The 17,370-nt window shown below is 42.8% G+C and overlaps 1 protein-coding gene and 1 long non-coding RNA gene across 2 annotated transcripts; one reads left to right on the forward strand and one right to left on the reverse strand.

Annotated features, from left to right (window-relative positions):
* Positions 1–505: 505 nt before the first annotated feature.
* afg2b (AFG2 AAA ATPase homolog B) lies at positions 506–11,323 on the reverse strand. Its single transcript, XM_023995726.2, is given in 12 exon segments — positions 506–600; positions 603–684; positions 922–1,058; positions 2,128–2,248; positions 2,904–3,131; positions 3,324–3,533; positions 3,731–3,889; positions 4,066–4,251; positions 4,445–4,729; positions 4,966–5,151; positions 5,525–6,191; positions 11,046–11,323. Coding segments are annotated over 11 exon segments (2,280 nt in total). The 5' UTR covers positions 6,158–6,191; positions 11,046–11,323; the 3' UTR covers positions 506–547.
* A 4,329-nt stretch (positions 11,324–15,652) lies between these two features.
* Positions 15,653–16,841, forward strand: LOC139028285 (uncharacterized). The gene is made up of 2 exons (XR_011480470.1): positions 15,653–15,786; positions 16,737–16,841. It is a non-coding gene; the product is annotated as an uncharacterized lncRNA (long non-coding RNA).
* Positions 16,842–17,370: the final 529 nt, after the last annotated feature.

The following is a 17,370-nucleotide window of genomic DNA, read 5'->3' on the forward strand; positions in this document are numbered from 1 at the left end:
TACTTTTCCCTTTTCTAGCTAAATAGACTAGTTTACACTTGTATATTCCATAACTGTGGGGAGGTCAAAACATTTCAATGTTTATGACTTTGCCTGGCCATGATCCTTTACCCAATAAGACAGAATTCTTAGTGAGAAACAGGACGGTGGTCCTGGGCACCGGTTTTCCCGGGTTAGGGGTTCCTGACCTTGACTCCCTGGGCAAGCCCATGAACTAGCAGTTTCTGACCTCTAGTTACACCAACAGTATATTTTTGTTGTGGTCCTGGACAAGCACACCTGATTCTAATCATCAAGCCCTTACAGTTTAATCAGGTGTTTTGTATGGGCTACAACAAGTGTGTGCTGTTGGAGGACTGGATTTGGGAAATACTGAAAGTGGAGATCCTGTGTGCTGATGTATTACAATCAGTAAGAGGGTGTCAACAGATGACAATCATCCCGATGTACTAATAGGCCTACATACCATCAACTCATCGCCATAAAAAACAGCCAACAGACCCACAAAGGAAACTAAATGTAATTTTTATTTTCCAAGTCCAACGCGTCATCTGAAGAGGTTTTTGTATGTCTGTAGTTGCTGGGTCGAGAGAGAGGGATCATCCTCTGTAAAGACTGGAGGAAGTATCGGTGTTTGATACTAGAAGCTTCCATACTTTCATCCTGGAGGGTCAACAGAGCCGCCTGCAGACAACATTACAGTTAAACCCCAGCAGCACTCATTCTATGGTATAAAACAACAGTTGCTGAATCTCTCTCCTATGGTTAAAACATAACATTTTCTGAAAGTGACTGGTGAAGAAAGCAGGTGTCATACTTTAGGGACAGGTGTATTGGTGTACTCTATACCTCATTGTGAAGGATTAAGGACAGGTACAGTATGTTGCATTTACAGGGGAGGTGTGTTTTGGTACTCTGTACCTCTCTGCACAGGTTCTCCAGGTCTGCTCCAGAGTAGAGGTCAGTGTGTCTAGCCAGCTCCTCCAGACACACAATCATCCAGAGCATCTTCTCTGTACACACCTGCAGGATGGACACACCGCCTGGAGAAAGAGGGGTGATCAGTTCAGGTGGTAAGTTACCTGTAGTTCAGGTGAAGGTGGTAATAGTTACCTGTAGTTCAGGTGAAGGTGGTAATAGTTACCTGTAGTCAGGTGAAGGTGTAAAGTTACCTGTAGTTCAGTGAAGTGGTAATAGTTCCTGTAGGTCAGGTGTGAAAGTGGTAATAGTTACCTGTAGTTCAGGTGAAGGGTGGTAATAGTTACCTGTAGTTCAGGTGAAGGTGGTAATAGTTACCTGTAGTTAGGTGAAGGTGGTAATAGTTACTGTAGTTCAGTGAAGGTGGTAATAGTTACCTGTAGTTCAGGTGAAGGTGGTAATAGTTACCTGTAGTTCAGGTGAAGGTGGTAATAGTTACCTAGTCAGGTGAAGGTGGTAATAGTTACTGTAGTTCAGGTGAAAGTGGTAATAGTTACCTGTAGGTCAGGTGAAGGTGGTAATAGTTACCTGTAGTCAGGTGAAAGGTGGTAATAGTTACCTGTAGGTCAGGTGAAGTGGTAATAGTTACCTGTAGTCAGGTGAAGTGGGAATAGTTACCGTAGTCAGGTGAAGGTGGTAATAGTACCTGTAGTCAGGTGAAGGTGGTAATAGTTACCTGTAGTTCAGGTGAAGGTGGTAAATGTTACCTGTAGTTCAGGTGAAGGTGGTAATAGTTACCTGTAGTTCAGGTGAAGGTGGTAATAGTACCTGTAGTTCAGGTGAAGTGGTAATAGTTACCTGTAGTTCAGGTGAAGGTGGTAATAGTTATCTGTAGTTCAGGTGAAGTGGTAATAGTTATCTGTAGGTCAGGTGAAGGTGGTAATAGTTATCTGTAGTTCAGGTGAAAGTGGTGTAATAGTTACCTGTAGTTCAGGTGAAAGTGGTAATAGTTACCTTGAGTTCAGGTGAAAGTGGTAATAGTTACCTGTAGTTCGGTGAAGGTGGTAATAGTTACCTGTAGTTCAGGTGAAAGTGGTAATAGTTACCTGTAGGTCAGGTGAAGGTGGTAATAGTTACCTGTAGGTCAGGTGAAGGTGGTAATAGTTACCTGTAGTCAGTGAAGGTGTAATAGTTACCTGTAGGTCAGGTGGGGTACGTAGATGATCTGGTCCAGTCTTCCAGGCCTTAGGAGGGCACTGTCCAGAGAGTCTGGTCTGTTAGTGGCCGCTACGATCATCACTTCCTTGTTACACACCTCCTGGTACTCCAACTGACAGGGAGGGCAGACAGGACATCATGTTAACAACGACAGAAGCGATTGTCAGAGCGTTTGAAGCGATCAGTTTGAGCAATGTGAAGCGCAGAATCGATATAAAAAGTGTGCTGTTGGTGTGTATGTTTTTGTATGATTATATGGTGTATGTTCTTTTTTCTTATTTTTCTCCCCCATTTCATGGTATCCAATTGTAGTTACAGTCTTGTCTCATCGCTGCAACTCCCGTACGGACTCGGGAGAGGCCAAGGTCGAGAGCCATGCGTCCTCCGAAACACAACCCAACCAAGCCGCACTGCTTCTTGACACAATCCACATTACATCCAACCCGGAAGCCAGCCACACCAATGTGTCAGAGGAAAACCGTACACCTAGCGACCTGGTCGGCGTGCACTGCACCCGGCCCGCCACAGGAGTCGCTAGTGCGCGATGAGACAAGGATATCCCTGCCAGCCAAATCCTCCCTAACCCGGACGACGCTAGGCCAATTGTGCCGGCTGCGAGCCTGGCCTCGAACCCAGAATCTCTGGTGGCACAGCTAGCACTGCGATGCAGTGCCTTAGACCACTGCGCCACCAGGGAGGCCGCYGTGTATGTTTCCTTAAACGACCAGTTCTGATTGGTGCTCTAGTAGTAGGATGTAATGTCTGACATGTTCCTGTTGGTGGCGCTCCTCCACTCCCTCAGCCTGTAGGATCTTCCCTGCTCCTCTCCTCTCCAGGGTCCTAAAGCCTACCCCGTCCAGCTCATTCAGCAGCACAGACAGGAGGCGAGTCTGAGCACTCTGAGGGACATGGCCTTCTGACCGGGAGCCAATCAGAGAGTCCACCTCATCCAGGAACAGGATGGAGGGAGCGCAGGCCCGTGCCTGACGAAAGAGCTACATACAGGAACACACCACAAGGTTATACACGTACACACAATAACATCTACCAAGGTGATTATATTGATTAAAGCATGACAGCAACATTCCTCCAAAGTTGAACTGCTTCAAAAAATGTCTAACACCGCATGCTAGTACAAGAAAAATAGGAACATTTGGGTTAAGACGAGGGGCTCTCCAAACCCCTACCTGAGCCAGGGCCTTCTCTGAATCTCCTACATATGGAGAGTAGAGGTCAGCCCCGCTGACTGACAGGAAGCAGCAGTGGGAGGAGGTGGCTGCAGCCCTGACCAGGGTGGTCTTAGCACAGCCTGGGGGACCGTACAGCAACACCCCCCTGGGACGGGACAGACCCAGACGCACAAACGCCTCCGGGTAACGCATCGGCCACTCTATACTCTACAAGGAGGGAGCAGAAACAGAGGACAGGAAGTCATGACACGTCTCAAATGACACCCTGTTCACCTTACTCTCTAGTGCACTACTCTGGAGCAGAGCCATGTGTCTGTTGCATCTGTTATTGCCTGTTGCTCTTCAGTGCTTGGTCAAATGAATAAAGGAATGCTGCTGTTTTCCCAGTATAGTTCCACCAGTACCTGTTGTAGTTTGATTTTGACTTCCTCCAGGCCTCCTATCTGTTCCCAGGAGACGGCTGGGAGGTCTGTCCGTCCCAGACTGCCCCTCAGACAGGATGGACGGACAGTCTTCAGGGCAGACAGGAAGTGTTCCATGGTGATAGTCTGCTCCCCTGAACCCTGACAACATACACAACACACAGCAGGAGACAATAATGTTAAGACTTTATCTCAATGACAATAACCTGGATAGAAGTTAGAACGTGTGTCTGTGTCTGTGTGTGTGTGTGGATGATCCGGCTCAAAGGACCAATATGAACTGACTTTACAGTGGGTGTGTGTGTGTCTATGCTTACCTGTGTGTTGTGTCGTATAGCCAGCATGGCAGCCTCACGGCAGAGAGCACTGAGGTCAGCACCCACATACCCTGTAGTCCTCTGGGCCAGCTCTGCCCAGTCCACACTGACACACACTGGCATGGCCCGGCACAGCACTGACAGGATGGATAACCGCTGCTGTGCTGTGGGGGCACCGATAACCACCTGGACAACAGAGAGAGAGAGAGGAAACAGTACATTACATCACAAACAGGATGGGCAACTACTGCTGCACCAATGACTACCTGGAGGCAACAAGCACAGGATAGAATGTTACTGTACAGACCAACACACTCATTACTGTACCTCTGTTGAACTTTCTGCTTTGAATTAAGTTTGAATAACAACATTAAGTCACCTCTCTGTCGAACCTCCCGGGCCTCCGTAGCGCCGGGTCCAAGCTGTCCGGCTGATTAGTGGCTCCTACGATGAGGAAGCGATCTGATTGGTCCATGCCGTCCATGAGCGTGAGCAGTTGAGCGACCAGCCGGTTCTCGGGTGCGGAGGATCCAGTCCGTCTGGGACAGAGAGAGTCCAGCTCATCCAGGAACAACACACAAGGCCCTTCCTCTGCCGCTGCCCGCGCCCGACCAAACACCGCCCGCAACCTCTCCTCACTCTCCCCTGGCCGAGACCCTACTACCTTGGGCGTGGAGGAGGCAAGGTAAAGTACAATTACATTCAGCCAGTATGTGTGTGTATTGTGTAACATCGAGCCCACAAGCTAAACAACATATGTAAGAAGGCTGGGTAAATCTTGCTTCATGTAAGCAAGTATTCAAGTGTGTGTTGTGTAATACTCTGTGTGTGTATATGCATGCATATTTATGTGACTGTGTGTGTGCGTTCATGTTTATATGTGTATATATGTACTCTTACCTCTGGTCCTCGGACTGTGATCAGGCTGGCCCCCACCTCCCCCACCAGGCAGCGGACCAGCAGGGTCTTTCCGACCCCCGGCGGCCCAGCAAGGAGCACTCCTCTGGGGCAGGACAGACCCAGGGAGCCCAGGGTAGCAGGGTACTGCAGAGGCAGGCGCAACATCTCTCTCAGACACGCTGACACCTAGAATCGCAGACAATAAAGACATGATTAGACAGACACTGAAGGGTCTTTCTCTCCTTCACCTCAATAGTCTACAGTGACTTCCTCCACTCGTCTCCTCTCCTCCAACTGCACTGACTAACTGAAGACTTCAGGAGAAGAGAAAAGAGATTCAAGAGGCATCCTAGAGTCCATATTGCTTTCACCTACTGAGTCACATCAGAGTGAACGATGTGACAATTGAAATTGACTATTGAGGAGGACAGGAGAAGACGTCACTGTAGATTATTGAGAAGGAGGACAGGAGAATACGTCATTGTAGATTATTGAGAAGGAGAACAGGAGAAGACATCACTGTAGATTATTGAGAAGCAGCATCTTCCTGGGTCCTCACCTCCTCCAGTCCTCCCAGTAGGACCTGGGGCTGCTCCTGGAGCTGTCCTCTGTAGTACCGGAGGGTCCTCGTCCCCATTATTTCCACCCCTGTCTTAGATGTAACCAAACCAGTCACGGTGGACTCTGGGTTCAGGCTCTCGATGACGATCAGTTTAATGTCCGTGTCATGGTCACCCACATCTATCACGTGCTTCTGGTGGACATATGTCCCTTTCAGCATGTCCTTCACTAGTTCATGGATGAAACTGGGAGGAGTGGTTTTCCGGAACTCCACACTCTGAACCACCACTGTTATTCTGATGCCTTTCAGCTTGGGGCAGGAGACTGGGGTGAGGCTACGACTTAGGCATGGGCTGGGGGGAAGTGGGCTAGAGCTGAGGTGTGTGGGTGTAGCTTTGTTTAAGATAAGATTTGAAGAACAACATTTCATGTCTATCTGTATGAATCCGTCAGCCAGGTCAGGCCTGGGCCAGGCAGTACAGAGACAGGACCCTCCAGACAGAGCCACCAGAACAGGAGAGCCCAGCCCCAACCCCAGGGAGGACATCAGCCCTGGGCCCAGTCTGACCCTCTGGGTTCCCCGGTCCGCTGGGTCCATTGGCAGCACTCTCAGAGACACCTCCTCCTCCATCYCCGTCACAGCTGGAGAGAAGACACAGGCTTGTCTGTGGGAGGCAGAGATTGAGAGACAGGGATATGGGGTTTATTCATCAAGAACTCTCTCAATGAAATACAGACACTAACTGACAGACACACACAATCACATTTACTTTTCTTGTTTATGAGATACAGATTATTTTCAAGTTATTTTCATCATATATTATTGTTTTTGTTGTAGTTTGTTTTAGTTTTAATATAATCTTTCAATAATTAATAACATTCATGACGTGAACAATATTTTTATAAATACACATTGCATAATAGAAGGCAGACATTTCAAAGATAAATACTGACATTTGTTGGACAGAGATAATTACCTGAACTTTTCATACATTTAGAATATTAGATGGCAGACCACTACTGATAAAGTTATGCTTGTAATTTTGCTTGTTATCCAGTTGTTAATGACCTTTTTATTTAATGATACTCATTGAGGGCTGTTTTTTATATCTCTTTTCAAGTCTTTTTTTGGTCCCCTTTTCCTGAGGGAAGAGACAGGCTATTTCTTATCACTGTTTGATGGATGGGTACCTTCGTTGGAGCTGGAAGTGTCTGGGGGCAGAGGAGGGTAGCCACTAGGAGGTGGGAGGCAGCCGGAGTACTGGCAAGGTTTGGTGGATCGTCATCATGAGCCTCCATTTGAGTGGACCAGTCTGCTGCAGGACCTGTGTCATCAGGGAGGGAAGTGTCTCGTGATGGCTCTTCCCTGGCAGACTCGAAGCTGTCATCGTTCTCCTCATTGTGGCTGTTGCTCTCGGGTTTGTGATGTTTCTCCTCTTGACCTCTCTGTTCCCTTGTCCTGCAATCCTTCACCTGGTGGTCCATGCATTACAGATTAGCAGCGGGTGGTCTGTCCTGGGTAGAATATTCTGCTGCTGTGTGGCCACAGTAGGATGTTTGTTGGGGATCACGACAGCTTCACCATCAGTTCTTCTATTGGTCCGGACCTTAGGCGTACCCCCTTAGGCCATACCCATATACCATTGTCGTCTACTGGTTTCATGGCAGGCTGAAGGAGAGTGCATAGCGTTGCAGATACAACTCTGTCATGGTCAGAAACTCTCTACAGAACTTCAAAGGTATAGCCTTCTCGTCACGTTAAAATGGGACTCCGCTTCCCAATCACTCCATTTCTGCTCATGTGCATTTTCGTTGCGCCGATTTGGGAGGGTTTATGTAGGAATAGTCGTCTGCAGCAGTGATCGAACTATACTGTAAAGACAGTTTCAAGTTGGATATTCGACGGATATTCACGCTTTCAAACCTCAATAGCTTTCAAACCACTTTAGCCAGACTCCAAATAAGTGTCATTATGTTGGAAAAATTGCGCACAACAATGCACAGGTCTTATTTTCACGATTTGGACATTAATTCGCTTTCCAAAGCTAATTAACATGTGGAAATGTGAGCAGCATTTTGTATTCCTAGTTGAATTAGTTAGGGAGTGTAAACAAAGTACAAACTTTTTTTACATTTGAATTTCAATAGCTCATTGGTCATGTGACATACTTGACTCAAACAAGGTCCAGAATGTCCACTGACTACCCTTCTATATTGCACACCCTTTAGTTAGTCCATTTTCATCTCACAAGATTTTACATGAATTTTTCAACATTTAGAATTTCAATAGCTCCTTGGTCATGTGACCTGCTGACTTCAAACAAGGTCAGAATGTCCACTGACTATGCCTGACTACACTCTGTTTGTCTACTTTCATCTCATGCTATTAGACTTAAATCTGTAAGCCTGAGACGCAGTAGGTGTGGACATTGCTGTACAGTTGACATCCACTCAATTCTACCACTGACTAGTCCTCATGCCCCTATGAACGGGAACACAGGGCAATAGTTTTTAATCTAAACCAGCCTTTTTTACTGGAGTACACTAACCCCTAATTGGGGCTCTTTTCTTGACACACAGTAGCAGTTTACCAGATAAGAAGTCAAGAATATCAACAAGTATTGTTGTAAGGGTATTACGTTGTATTACGTCCTGTGCTGGCCCCATTGTCATATCCATTCTGGATTCTGGGTGGTAAAATCATAGCTGAAAAATGCCTATGTATGTGTAAACTGTATGTGGGAATGTCTTATGTCCGTCCTACATGTAGTGTTGGTTCATGGAATATTCCTCAACTGCATAGATCATAAATTGCTATTGCAAATAGAAGTATTATGTTCAACAACTGATATTTTCAGATATTATTTTGACAAACATACTTTAACACACTTTGGTGGTTACAATTCTATTCTCTATTGTCATAGATTTGATGGGCACTGTCATCTGTGATCTTTGTGATATGACTTTCTTTAAGCACGTACTGACGAAACTGTCACTTAATATTTTTTTCTTAGTCTACAAACACTCTACATTTATTCACTCTGTGATAGGGTTGGATCCTATATGCTACTTTTATTATTGTCCTGTAAATGGTTCAGTGCCTTAAATTTAGGCTGTGTGTAGAATGGGGCATGAAGGAATAACCTCTACTAGATTTAGTGTAAGGAATCAGCATACCGTTTTGGCCTGTGATTAATTTGCCTGTAACTAATCAGAATTCCATTATGTTTACATAAAAAAGAGAATACTTCAAAATAGAAGATCCTGCCATGGAAAAGACGACTGGGGTGACATAAAGTGGAAGGAGGGGAAATATCTCACACCATGCAGCAGGACACCTTCAGCTGCGGGGTCTTTGCAATGCAGGTTTGATAGTTATATTTTCTATAATGAATGGTTAGATGTTATGTGACAATTAGGTCAAAAACGTAATTTTATGTTTTGGTGTAGATGGCCAAGGAGTTGCACAGAACTTCCCCCAACATCCCCTCCCAAATTGATATGGAACCTTCAAAAACTCATGGAGCAACTGCGAAAAGAAATGGCTGAGGATATACTAAAAATGTCTGGTATGTAATGACATTTAATTCAAAGTAAATGTAAATTCTTTATTTTTATGTAGTTGTGTGGGACAACCATATGTTCAGTTCATGCCTATGATTTCAGAGTTCAACAAGCCAACAACTGCTTCATGTGTGCCACTGATAAGAACCTGGATGTGGCCCAAAGACTGACTGGGTTAGTAACTTTATTTAACATGTTAATAATCTTTTGACAACAGTGACGGCATGTAAGACAATTTATGATACACACACAATGGATGACTATCTGTCATACTGTATTGATATTTGATATTATTTATAGCGTGTTACGCTTTGTTTTGGATTGAATGTTTTGCATGCCAACGGTGGTTCCATGTGCTGTGCCTAGGAATGAAGACAAGAGTTCAACAGAGTAAAGAACACAAACTGGAAGTGCAGTCTTTGTTGTTGAAATGTATGCTATACCCCATTCACACTGAGGCTCTGAAATGTACATCAACCAGGGATAAAGAGAAAGTTAACACTGTGAAATGTTTCGTACTTATTTGAAGTAAAGTGTCTGACATGTTGGAAAATATTAAAGGTCTACAATTTCTGTTTAATTTGTCAATATTACTGTGGTTACATGTTCAGTATATGTATTGACCAGCAAACCCACTGCAGCCTACCTCACTAGCTCACTCTCCATCCCTGCTTTGGACAATTAATAACATGCCTCTCGTACTTTGCCATTTTCTTTATGGTTGATATTATGAAAGGAGATATCTGTCTCTCTCTATTGCGTACCGCTGTTAAATACTGTGGAAAATAAAAAACTGGGAAAATAAGTACTTAGAACTAACAACTATTATAGATAAATATTAAAGACAACACTGGACAGAACTCCCTAATTCACACAACTAATATTAAATCTACAACAATGTAAAGATACATGACTATAGGTTGCAATTACACACGCTTCTTAGGTGTGTAATTGACATGACCAAGGAGCTATTGAAATTTTACATTTTGAAAAATTATTGTAAAATCATGTGAGATGAAAATGGACAAACCAAAGGTGTTGCAATATAGAAGGGTAGTCAGTGGACATACTGAACCTTGTTTGAAGTCAGCAGGTCACATGACCAAGGAGCTATTGAAATCTTTAATTTGGAAAAATTCATGTAAAATCTTGTGAGATGAAAATGGACAAACTAAAGGGTGTGCAATATAGAAGGGTAGTCAGTGGACATTCTGAACCTTGTTTGAAGTCAGTAGGTCATATGACCAATGAGCTATTGAAATTCAAAAATGTAAATAAATAATTTAAAATAGTGCCAGATGTAAATCATTTACATTTAAGTCATTTAGCAGACGCTCTTAWCCAGAGCGACTTACAAATTGGAAAGTTCATACATATTCATCCTGGTCCCCCCGTGGGGAATGAACCCACAACCCTGGCGTTGCAAGCGCCATGCTCTACCAACTGAGCCACATGGGACTAAATCGACAAAAAAGTGTGTGCAATGTGTGTCTATGCCATCGGGTTAGCTAGAAACTTTGAACGTTTTAGGAGTAATGGTTAAAGAGCTATTGAAATTAGAAAATGTAGATTTGTCACTATGTTGACGGTCCTTAACTGCTGTTGGTGGACGTAAGGAAAACTACAGGCGAATATCCAACCTGAAACGGTCTTTACCTCGCTTTCAGCCACATACTCTCTAGTACTAGGGACCTCTCCTTCCCCAACGAAGCGCAGCCTGACCCAGAGTTGCTAAATTGGGAGCCATGATGGAACATTTGCTCCGTTATAATTTATGAAATCACATTTACCATCACCAAAATAGTTTAGCAACCCTATCCCAGCCTGATATCTACTTATGCTGTCTGGTCACGGTGGCTAGCTAGCGACGGCTAGCTGGCTGACTTCTCTAGCTAACAACACCATAAAGGCCACACATATAAAGACACAGTAGATAGTTAGCTATAGCCACTTACCAATATGAGTACTAAACGATCTTCAACCACGTTTGTTTCACTCTTATTTCACTAGACGAATAGTTTGACAGCTAGCTAGACGCTAGCATGCTGCATTTCTATGTTTACCACAGCCATGTGTGTCAAAAATGAGATGGCCAACAATACGCATTCCCTCGAACGATTTGTGGAGGTTAGCTGGTTAGGGATTATAATTAAGATATTATTTTACATTGTAGTTTGTTTAGAATGGTAAGACTATAATATTTGCTCGAGAGTTGTTGATAAATAACTTTGAAGTGATGAAACATCTTGGAAGCAGATGCGCGGAAGTTTCCGCCTCTTTAAAACCCCGGTTTTATCAGTCGCCCAGCTACATAAAGCTATCATTCAAAACATGTCTCACTGGCGTCATCTTGTGTACAATTTGCAAACAACTTCTGTGCAACAGTACATTATTGATGGCGATATAGCTTGTGAAAAAAACATGGAGTGATTTTAATTACAGAAAGTCCTTAGAGCATTCTCCATTAATGTCACCAAATCTCGATGAATGTCAGCCTGCAGCGGTATTAATGTGGTTATTAGAGACTCGCATAGTCCCCATTTCTTAAATATCTTTTTTATTATTAACAACAAATCAATACAGGAAGTACATGAGGGAACACAAGTATATATGGATAATATACAAAGGACAATATCACATTACACAAGGACCTTAAGGGACATACATACACTTATGATTCTAACAGCTTTTTTGTTAGTAGAGTATTTAATTGTCTTAAAATACAATTTTTGTAGGGTAAGAAAATGTGTTTTTTGTTCGTAAATTTACATTTGTGAATATGAAATTTGGCCAAAAGAATATTGAAATTAATTACATAAAAATGTTTCAGCTTATTCCTATCGTAGGTAAAGAATCCAAGCAGTACATCTCTCCACAATAGTGTAAGACCTTCATAAATGTGTTCCATTATAAATCTACTGATGTCTTGACAGTTTTCTTACATGAATACAATGCCAAAAAAGATGCAACACTGTTTCTGGGTGGTCATTACAACAAAGAGAAATTTGAGTTGATGTTTTCCTTAAAGTTCTTCATATAATGGTTGGCAGGATAATATTTATGAATAATTTTAAAGGAAACTTCCTTAATTTTGTAACAAGTAGGTATGTTGTGTGGCAACATCCAAACTTTTTTCCAACAGACATGATCAAATAAATCCATTCCAATAAGGCATGAATAAGGTATACAACATCCTGCGGAAACAAGGTTCGTATCGCTCTGTTGTTGAATGGACCAAAAGAGAAACAAATCTTTCCTACTGATGAGTCAACAGGGTCAATGGAAGGCAGGCTCTCGAGGGTCAGGTCTTGACACGTTCCTGAATAATAAAGCAACACCTGAGGGAATGGCATCTAAAACAATTGCAAAATCTTTAGGTGTTACAGGACCTTGTAAAGTGATAAGAATTCTTATAACTGAGTTAAAGACCCTCTGCATTTACCAGTTGGCTCACCAATAGGATATTATTTCGGAACCAATATTCTAAAAACAAAGAAGTATTTTTAATACAATATATCCCGATTATTCCAATATATATCTGTGTAGAGAAAAATTATGTTTAAATTAAGGACCATGACAAGAACACCTGCCGATGAAAAGCAGAAAGTTTCACTGGAACTTTGTCAATACTATAATTGCAAAACAACATGAAGTTAAGGCACCAAAAGTAGAGAAGACATGATGAGAAATAAAATTCCAGATAGAAGTGGGACTTCTTAGGAATTGTTTTATCCAATTGATCTTAAAAGTATTATTAAAGGTAGTAAAGTCCAGAAAATTCAGCCCACCATTCTCATGTGTTTATTACAACAGTTTTCCTAATGTAATGGGTACGGTTTCTCCACAGAAAGTTGAAAGCATCTGATCTATCTCCTTGCTTACTTTACTGTCACGATATATAGAGCGCCATATGTTAGTCTAGAGATACCTTCAGCCTGGTTATTAGGACTCCACCTTTTAAAGATAAGTCCATCTGTAGCCATTGATTTAGCTTCTTCTGGTATTTTTAATAAGAGGGTTAAAATTTAGTAAGCCTCTAGACTTCTGATCCTTTGTAATGGTTATGCCTAAATATGTAAGTTCTTCTTTTACTGGAATACCATAATATGAAGGTGTCACACAATCCTTAACAGCCATGAGTTCACATTTATTAATGTTAAGTATATAGACCAGACGCTTTGGAAAAGGATTGTATCACATTGATCGATATGGGAATTTGGTTGCGTCTTTCAGAAAAAGTGTAGTGTAACAGTACTCTTCTTGCGTTGTGTACAATCAATCCTCGACACGAACTCCAACGTGTAGCACCAGTCATGGAGATTTATTCTGATAGGAACAGCACAAAATTGCACGTCATGCAATGCACGGCCTCACCATCCAAACTCTGCACTCACGCACGCTGGTTTGGTGCTGGTTTGGTGCTTGTTCACTGGGCGTAGTTACCAAAATAATACAATTACAATATACATATAATATCATTAACAATGTACCTGATAGGAACAGCACAAAATTGCACGTCATGCAATGCACGGCTCACCATCCAAACTCTGCACTCACCACTGTACAAAATATATGAACCCCCCCACCAGACACAGTAAGTTGCTAGCTAGTACTGGCGGGAATTCTTTACAACAAAATGCACAACCAATATTCTCCAAAAAACACTGCATCTTATATGTGATGTTCGAATAACATTTACAAACCGATTGATATAAATTGTACATTTAAATCATCCTTGGGAGATAAAATCACTTTTGACGTACAGTGCTTTGCAACCAACAATTTACCGCTGGTTTGGCGCTTGTTCACTGGGACGATTCTAACTGAAACACCCCCCTCGTAAGCAAGCTACGCAAACCAGCCAATAAGATGCCATGTTGAGTAGGTGAAGGCAAGACAAAACTAAAACCAAAAACCCATTGGCTTAACAATAAGTGGCAAGGGGAATCACCAATATAACCCTGTTACACTAGTATCATCAGCCAGCTGGCTTATAATAATTTCTTTACCAGCTATGGAAATACCTTGTACAGGACTATTATTTAAAGAATTTGCAAGAGTTGGTGATTAATAAAACAGGTACGGAGAGAAAGGACAACTTGCCTAATTCTTCTTTTAATTCTAATCTAGACGAGGTGCCATATTTAAATTTGATAGAGCTGTTACCATTGTATAGAGAGTCTTAATAGCCTTACAGAAAAAATCCCCAAAGCCAAGTCTCTCAAGGGAGTGGGAGAGGAACTGATGCTCTACGTGTCAAATGCTTTATAAAAATCTAAACTAATATGAAAGCTATCCTCAGTTATTAGGTCTGAGTAGTCAAGTATGTCTAATACTAGTCTGACATTGTTAGAAATATGTCTGTTCCTCATGAAGCCAGACTGTGTTCCATCAATGATTGCATCCAGGACTTCTTTAATTATTTTTGCAAGTATAATATCTTATAGTCATTCTTAAGAAGACAAATTGGACGCCAGTTATCGATGAGCAGCACTTATTTTTTAGGCTTAGGTATCAGTGTTATTAACCCCTGACTCATCGTAGGAGGGAGAACATTGTTATTAATACTCTCTAAAAAAGACTTAAAATAGGAAGGGAGCTACTTGTTCAGAAAATAATTTGTAAAATTATGATGAATTCCATCAACACCTGGTGATTTATTGTTCTTTAGATGTTTGATAGACTCTATAATCTCTTCAACTTTGATGGGTTCATCACACTGTTTAGATTCTATATCACTGATAGAGTGAACATTATTCAGTGGTTAAAACATATCTGTGGATTCCTGACTGTACGTAGAGCTATACAATTTTCTGTAAAAAATTGCTACAGTATTTAGCGATTAATTTTTGGTCATCTGTAACAACACCATCAATGTTTAATTTATGGATAGTGTTATTTTTAGAGTGAAATTTCTCAAGTCTAAAGAAATAGGATGAATTCTGTTCTCCCTCCTCAATCCATTTTTTCCTAGATCTAATAAAGGCTCCTTCTGCTTTTAATCTATATATATTATCCATTTTATTTTGTAACTCAATTAGTTCCATCTTCTCCTCCCCCGAGAGGCCGTCTGGGAACATCTGAGAAAGGGAAGTTATCTTAATGATCACTTTTTCCTCCTCAGCTCTTCTGGTCTTAGCAAGATTACTACCATATTTTCTAAGGTATTTGGACACCTCAAATTTAAAGAGCTCCCAGTTCTTGCAATAAGATTTTTCTTCACATGTCCTTTCCCAAAAGTGTGAAAGCAGATCTTTAACCTCAAACTTAACTATATCATTATTTAATAATGAGCTATTTAGCTTCCAGTAGGATGCTCTACCAAGGTTAGTATCAGGGGTAAATATTTTGATATCAATGTAAATGGCCCTATGGTCTCCCATAGTCTCTATTGTCAATGATATATTCATTGTTGACGTTATAGTCAGAACTAGGAAACTCGGAAATGTCTGACTTGCTAACTGGCTGTAGTTGTACACGTGCCGCGCTCAACCAATTAGCAAGTCGGACATGTTCGAGTTTCCTAGTTCCGACTTTCATATGCACGCGGCAATAAACCTGCGATACCGAAACTTCGTTCGGTGCACCCGTCAAATGAAAAAGTGAAGGTCTTTCCGACCAAACAAATTGCCCTACTGTATTTTATAACTGATCAAGCAGGATCTGATTTCCGGCTGAGACGAAAACTACCAGAAGGTTAGTTCAGAAATCTTTTTGTAGCTACCCTAATAAAAAATACTTTTCTCCAACTTTTCTGTTTATTCTTGCAGGAATGAATGGAAGCAACAGTCATGCACGGACAAAATGTACAGGTACAGGTTGTTGTAATAGACACTTGTGTCCCAGTTTCCCACCCTGTCTGAGTTGTACTCCAATGGTGCAACAGCAGCAGAGAGCGAGAGGGGAGTGAGTGTATGAATGAATTAAAGAGAGGTTGTGTGTCGTTTGAGCTGCTGCTGCTGCTGCCTTGTGCTCTGCTAACCCACAACATGGCATGTGGATATAATCCCTCTTTCTCCCCAGTTTCTGCATGTAGATCTACTGCCTGTCTCCAGCCTCTACCCCAGCCCTACCCTTTATGTTCCTGTTCCTGTCCAACCCCCTCCCCTGTCTCTACCTCAGCCCTACCCTTTATGTTCCTGTTCCTGTCCAACCCCCTCCCCTGTCTCCAGCCTCTACCCCAGCCCTACCCTTTCTGTTCCTGTTCCTGTCCCTACCCAACCCCCTCCCCTGTCTCCAGCCTCTACCCCAGCCCTACCCTTTATGTTCCTGTTCCTGTCCAACCCCCTCCCCTGTCTCCAGCCTCTACCCCAACCCTACCCTTTCTGTTCCTGTCCCTACCCAACCCCTCCCCTGTCCTATGCTCTCACCCAGCAGTCAGGAGTGCTCTTGTCACAACCACACTGTCATATTTCCAGATCTCGCGTAGCTTTGTGTAGTGTGTATACAGCCCTGCGTCCTGTCCTGCACAGCTGAAATGTCACACTGCCGTCGCTAGGCCCAGCAGCTGAAGAGAAAGTGTGTGTGTGTTCAGGACTTTCCGGGGGCAGTTAAGATAAGGAAGTCTGGCTGAGGAAGCAGCAAGCAGACGTAGTGTTAGAAGACATCCCCACCTGTAACACACACACACCTGTTTGTGTCTCTAGGTGTTGTTGACCAGAGGTACAGCTACAGGCCTGTCCCTCAGCAGCACTAGCCATGTCCTCTCTGCTGCGCTGTGTCTCCTGCTGCGGCTCCACTGTCACCTTGCTCCAGCAAGGTGTTCGCCACCACACACCTGGCCGACGGGCCTTCAGGACCTTCCCACAGCTCTGGAACTGTGAGCCTGCTAAAGGTAGGACACAACTAGAACTCCTTAACAAACACATAAACAAACACTAACAAACTCCTTAACACTATCTTCTGATAATTGTCTTATCTGTATTTTTGCCACAGTAGGCAGTCTAGGCCTGGCTGCTTGTTTTTTTATAGCTTCTCCTCTCTGTCCTACTAAAGGCATTGGGAAACTAAACAGCAGTTCAGTTAAGGACATTTTCTCCCCTGGCTGGAGGAGTGGAAAAACTCCCACAGAGCAGGGGCGGTTGTGTTTGGAATAGGGGTTGTTAGGGAATTTGTTGAAATAGGAAACAATAGGACCGTGAATCAACTTAGCTAACGTTTCTATGGGGTGCTAACCTGACCGTGGCTAACTCCACTCTCTGTTGCTAACCTGCAAAGAGAACATGTAAGAGAGGTCAGTTAAAGGTGAAATGTGTATTCTGCTGTTCCGTGGCAGATCTA

This window comes from Salvelinus sp. IW2-2015, linkage group LG10 (assembly GCF_002910315.2).
Source record: "Salvelinus sp. IW2-2015 linkage group LG10, ASM291031v2, whole genome shotgun sequence".
Taxonomy (NCBI): domain Eukaryota; kingdom Metazoa; phylum Chordata; class Actinopteri; order Salmoniformes; family Salmonidae; genus Salvelinus; species Salvelinus sp. IW2-2015.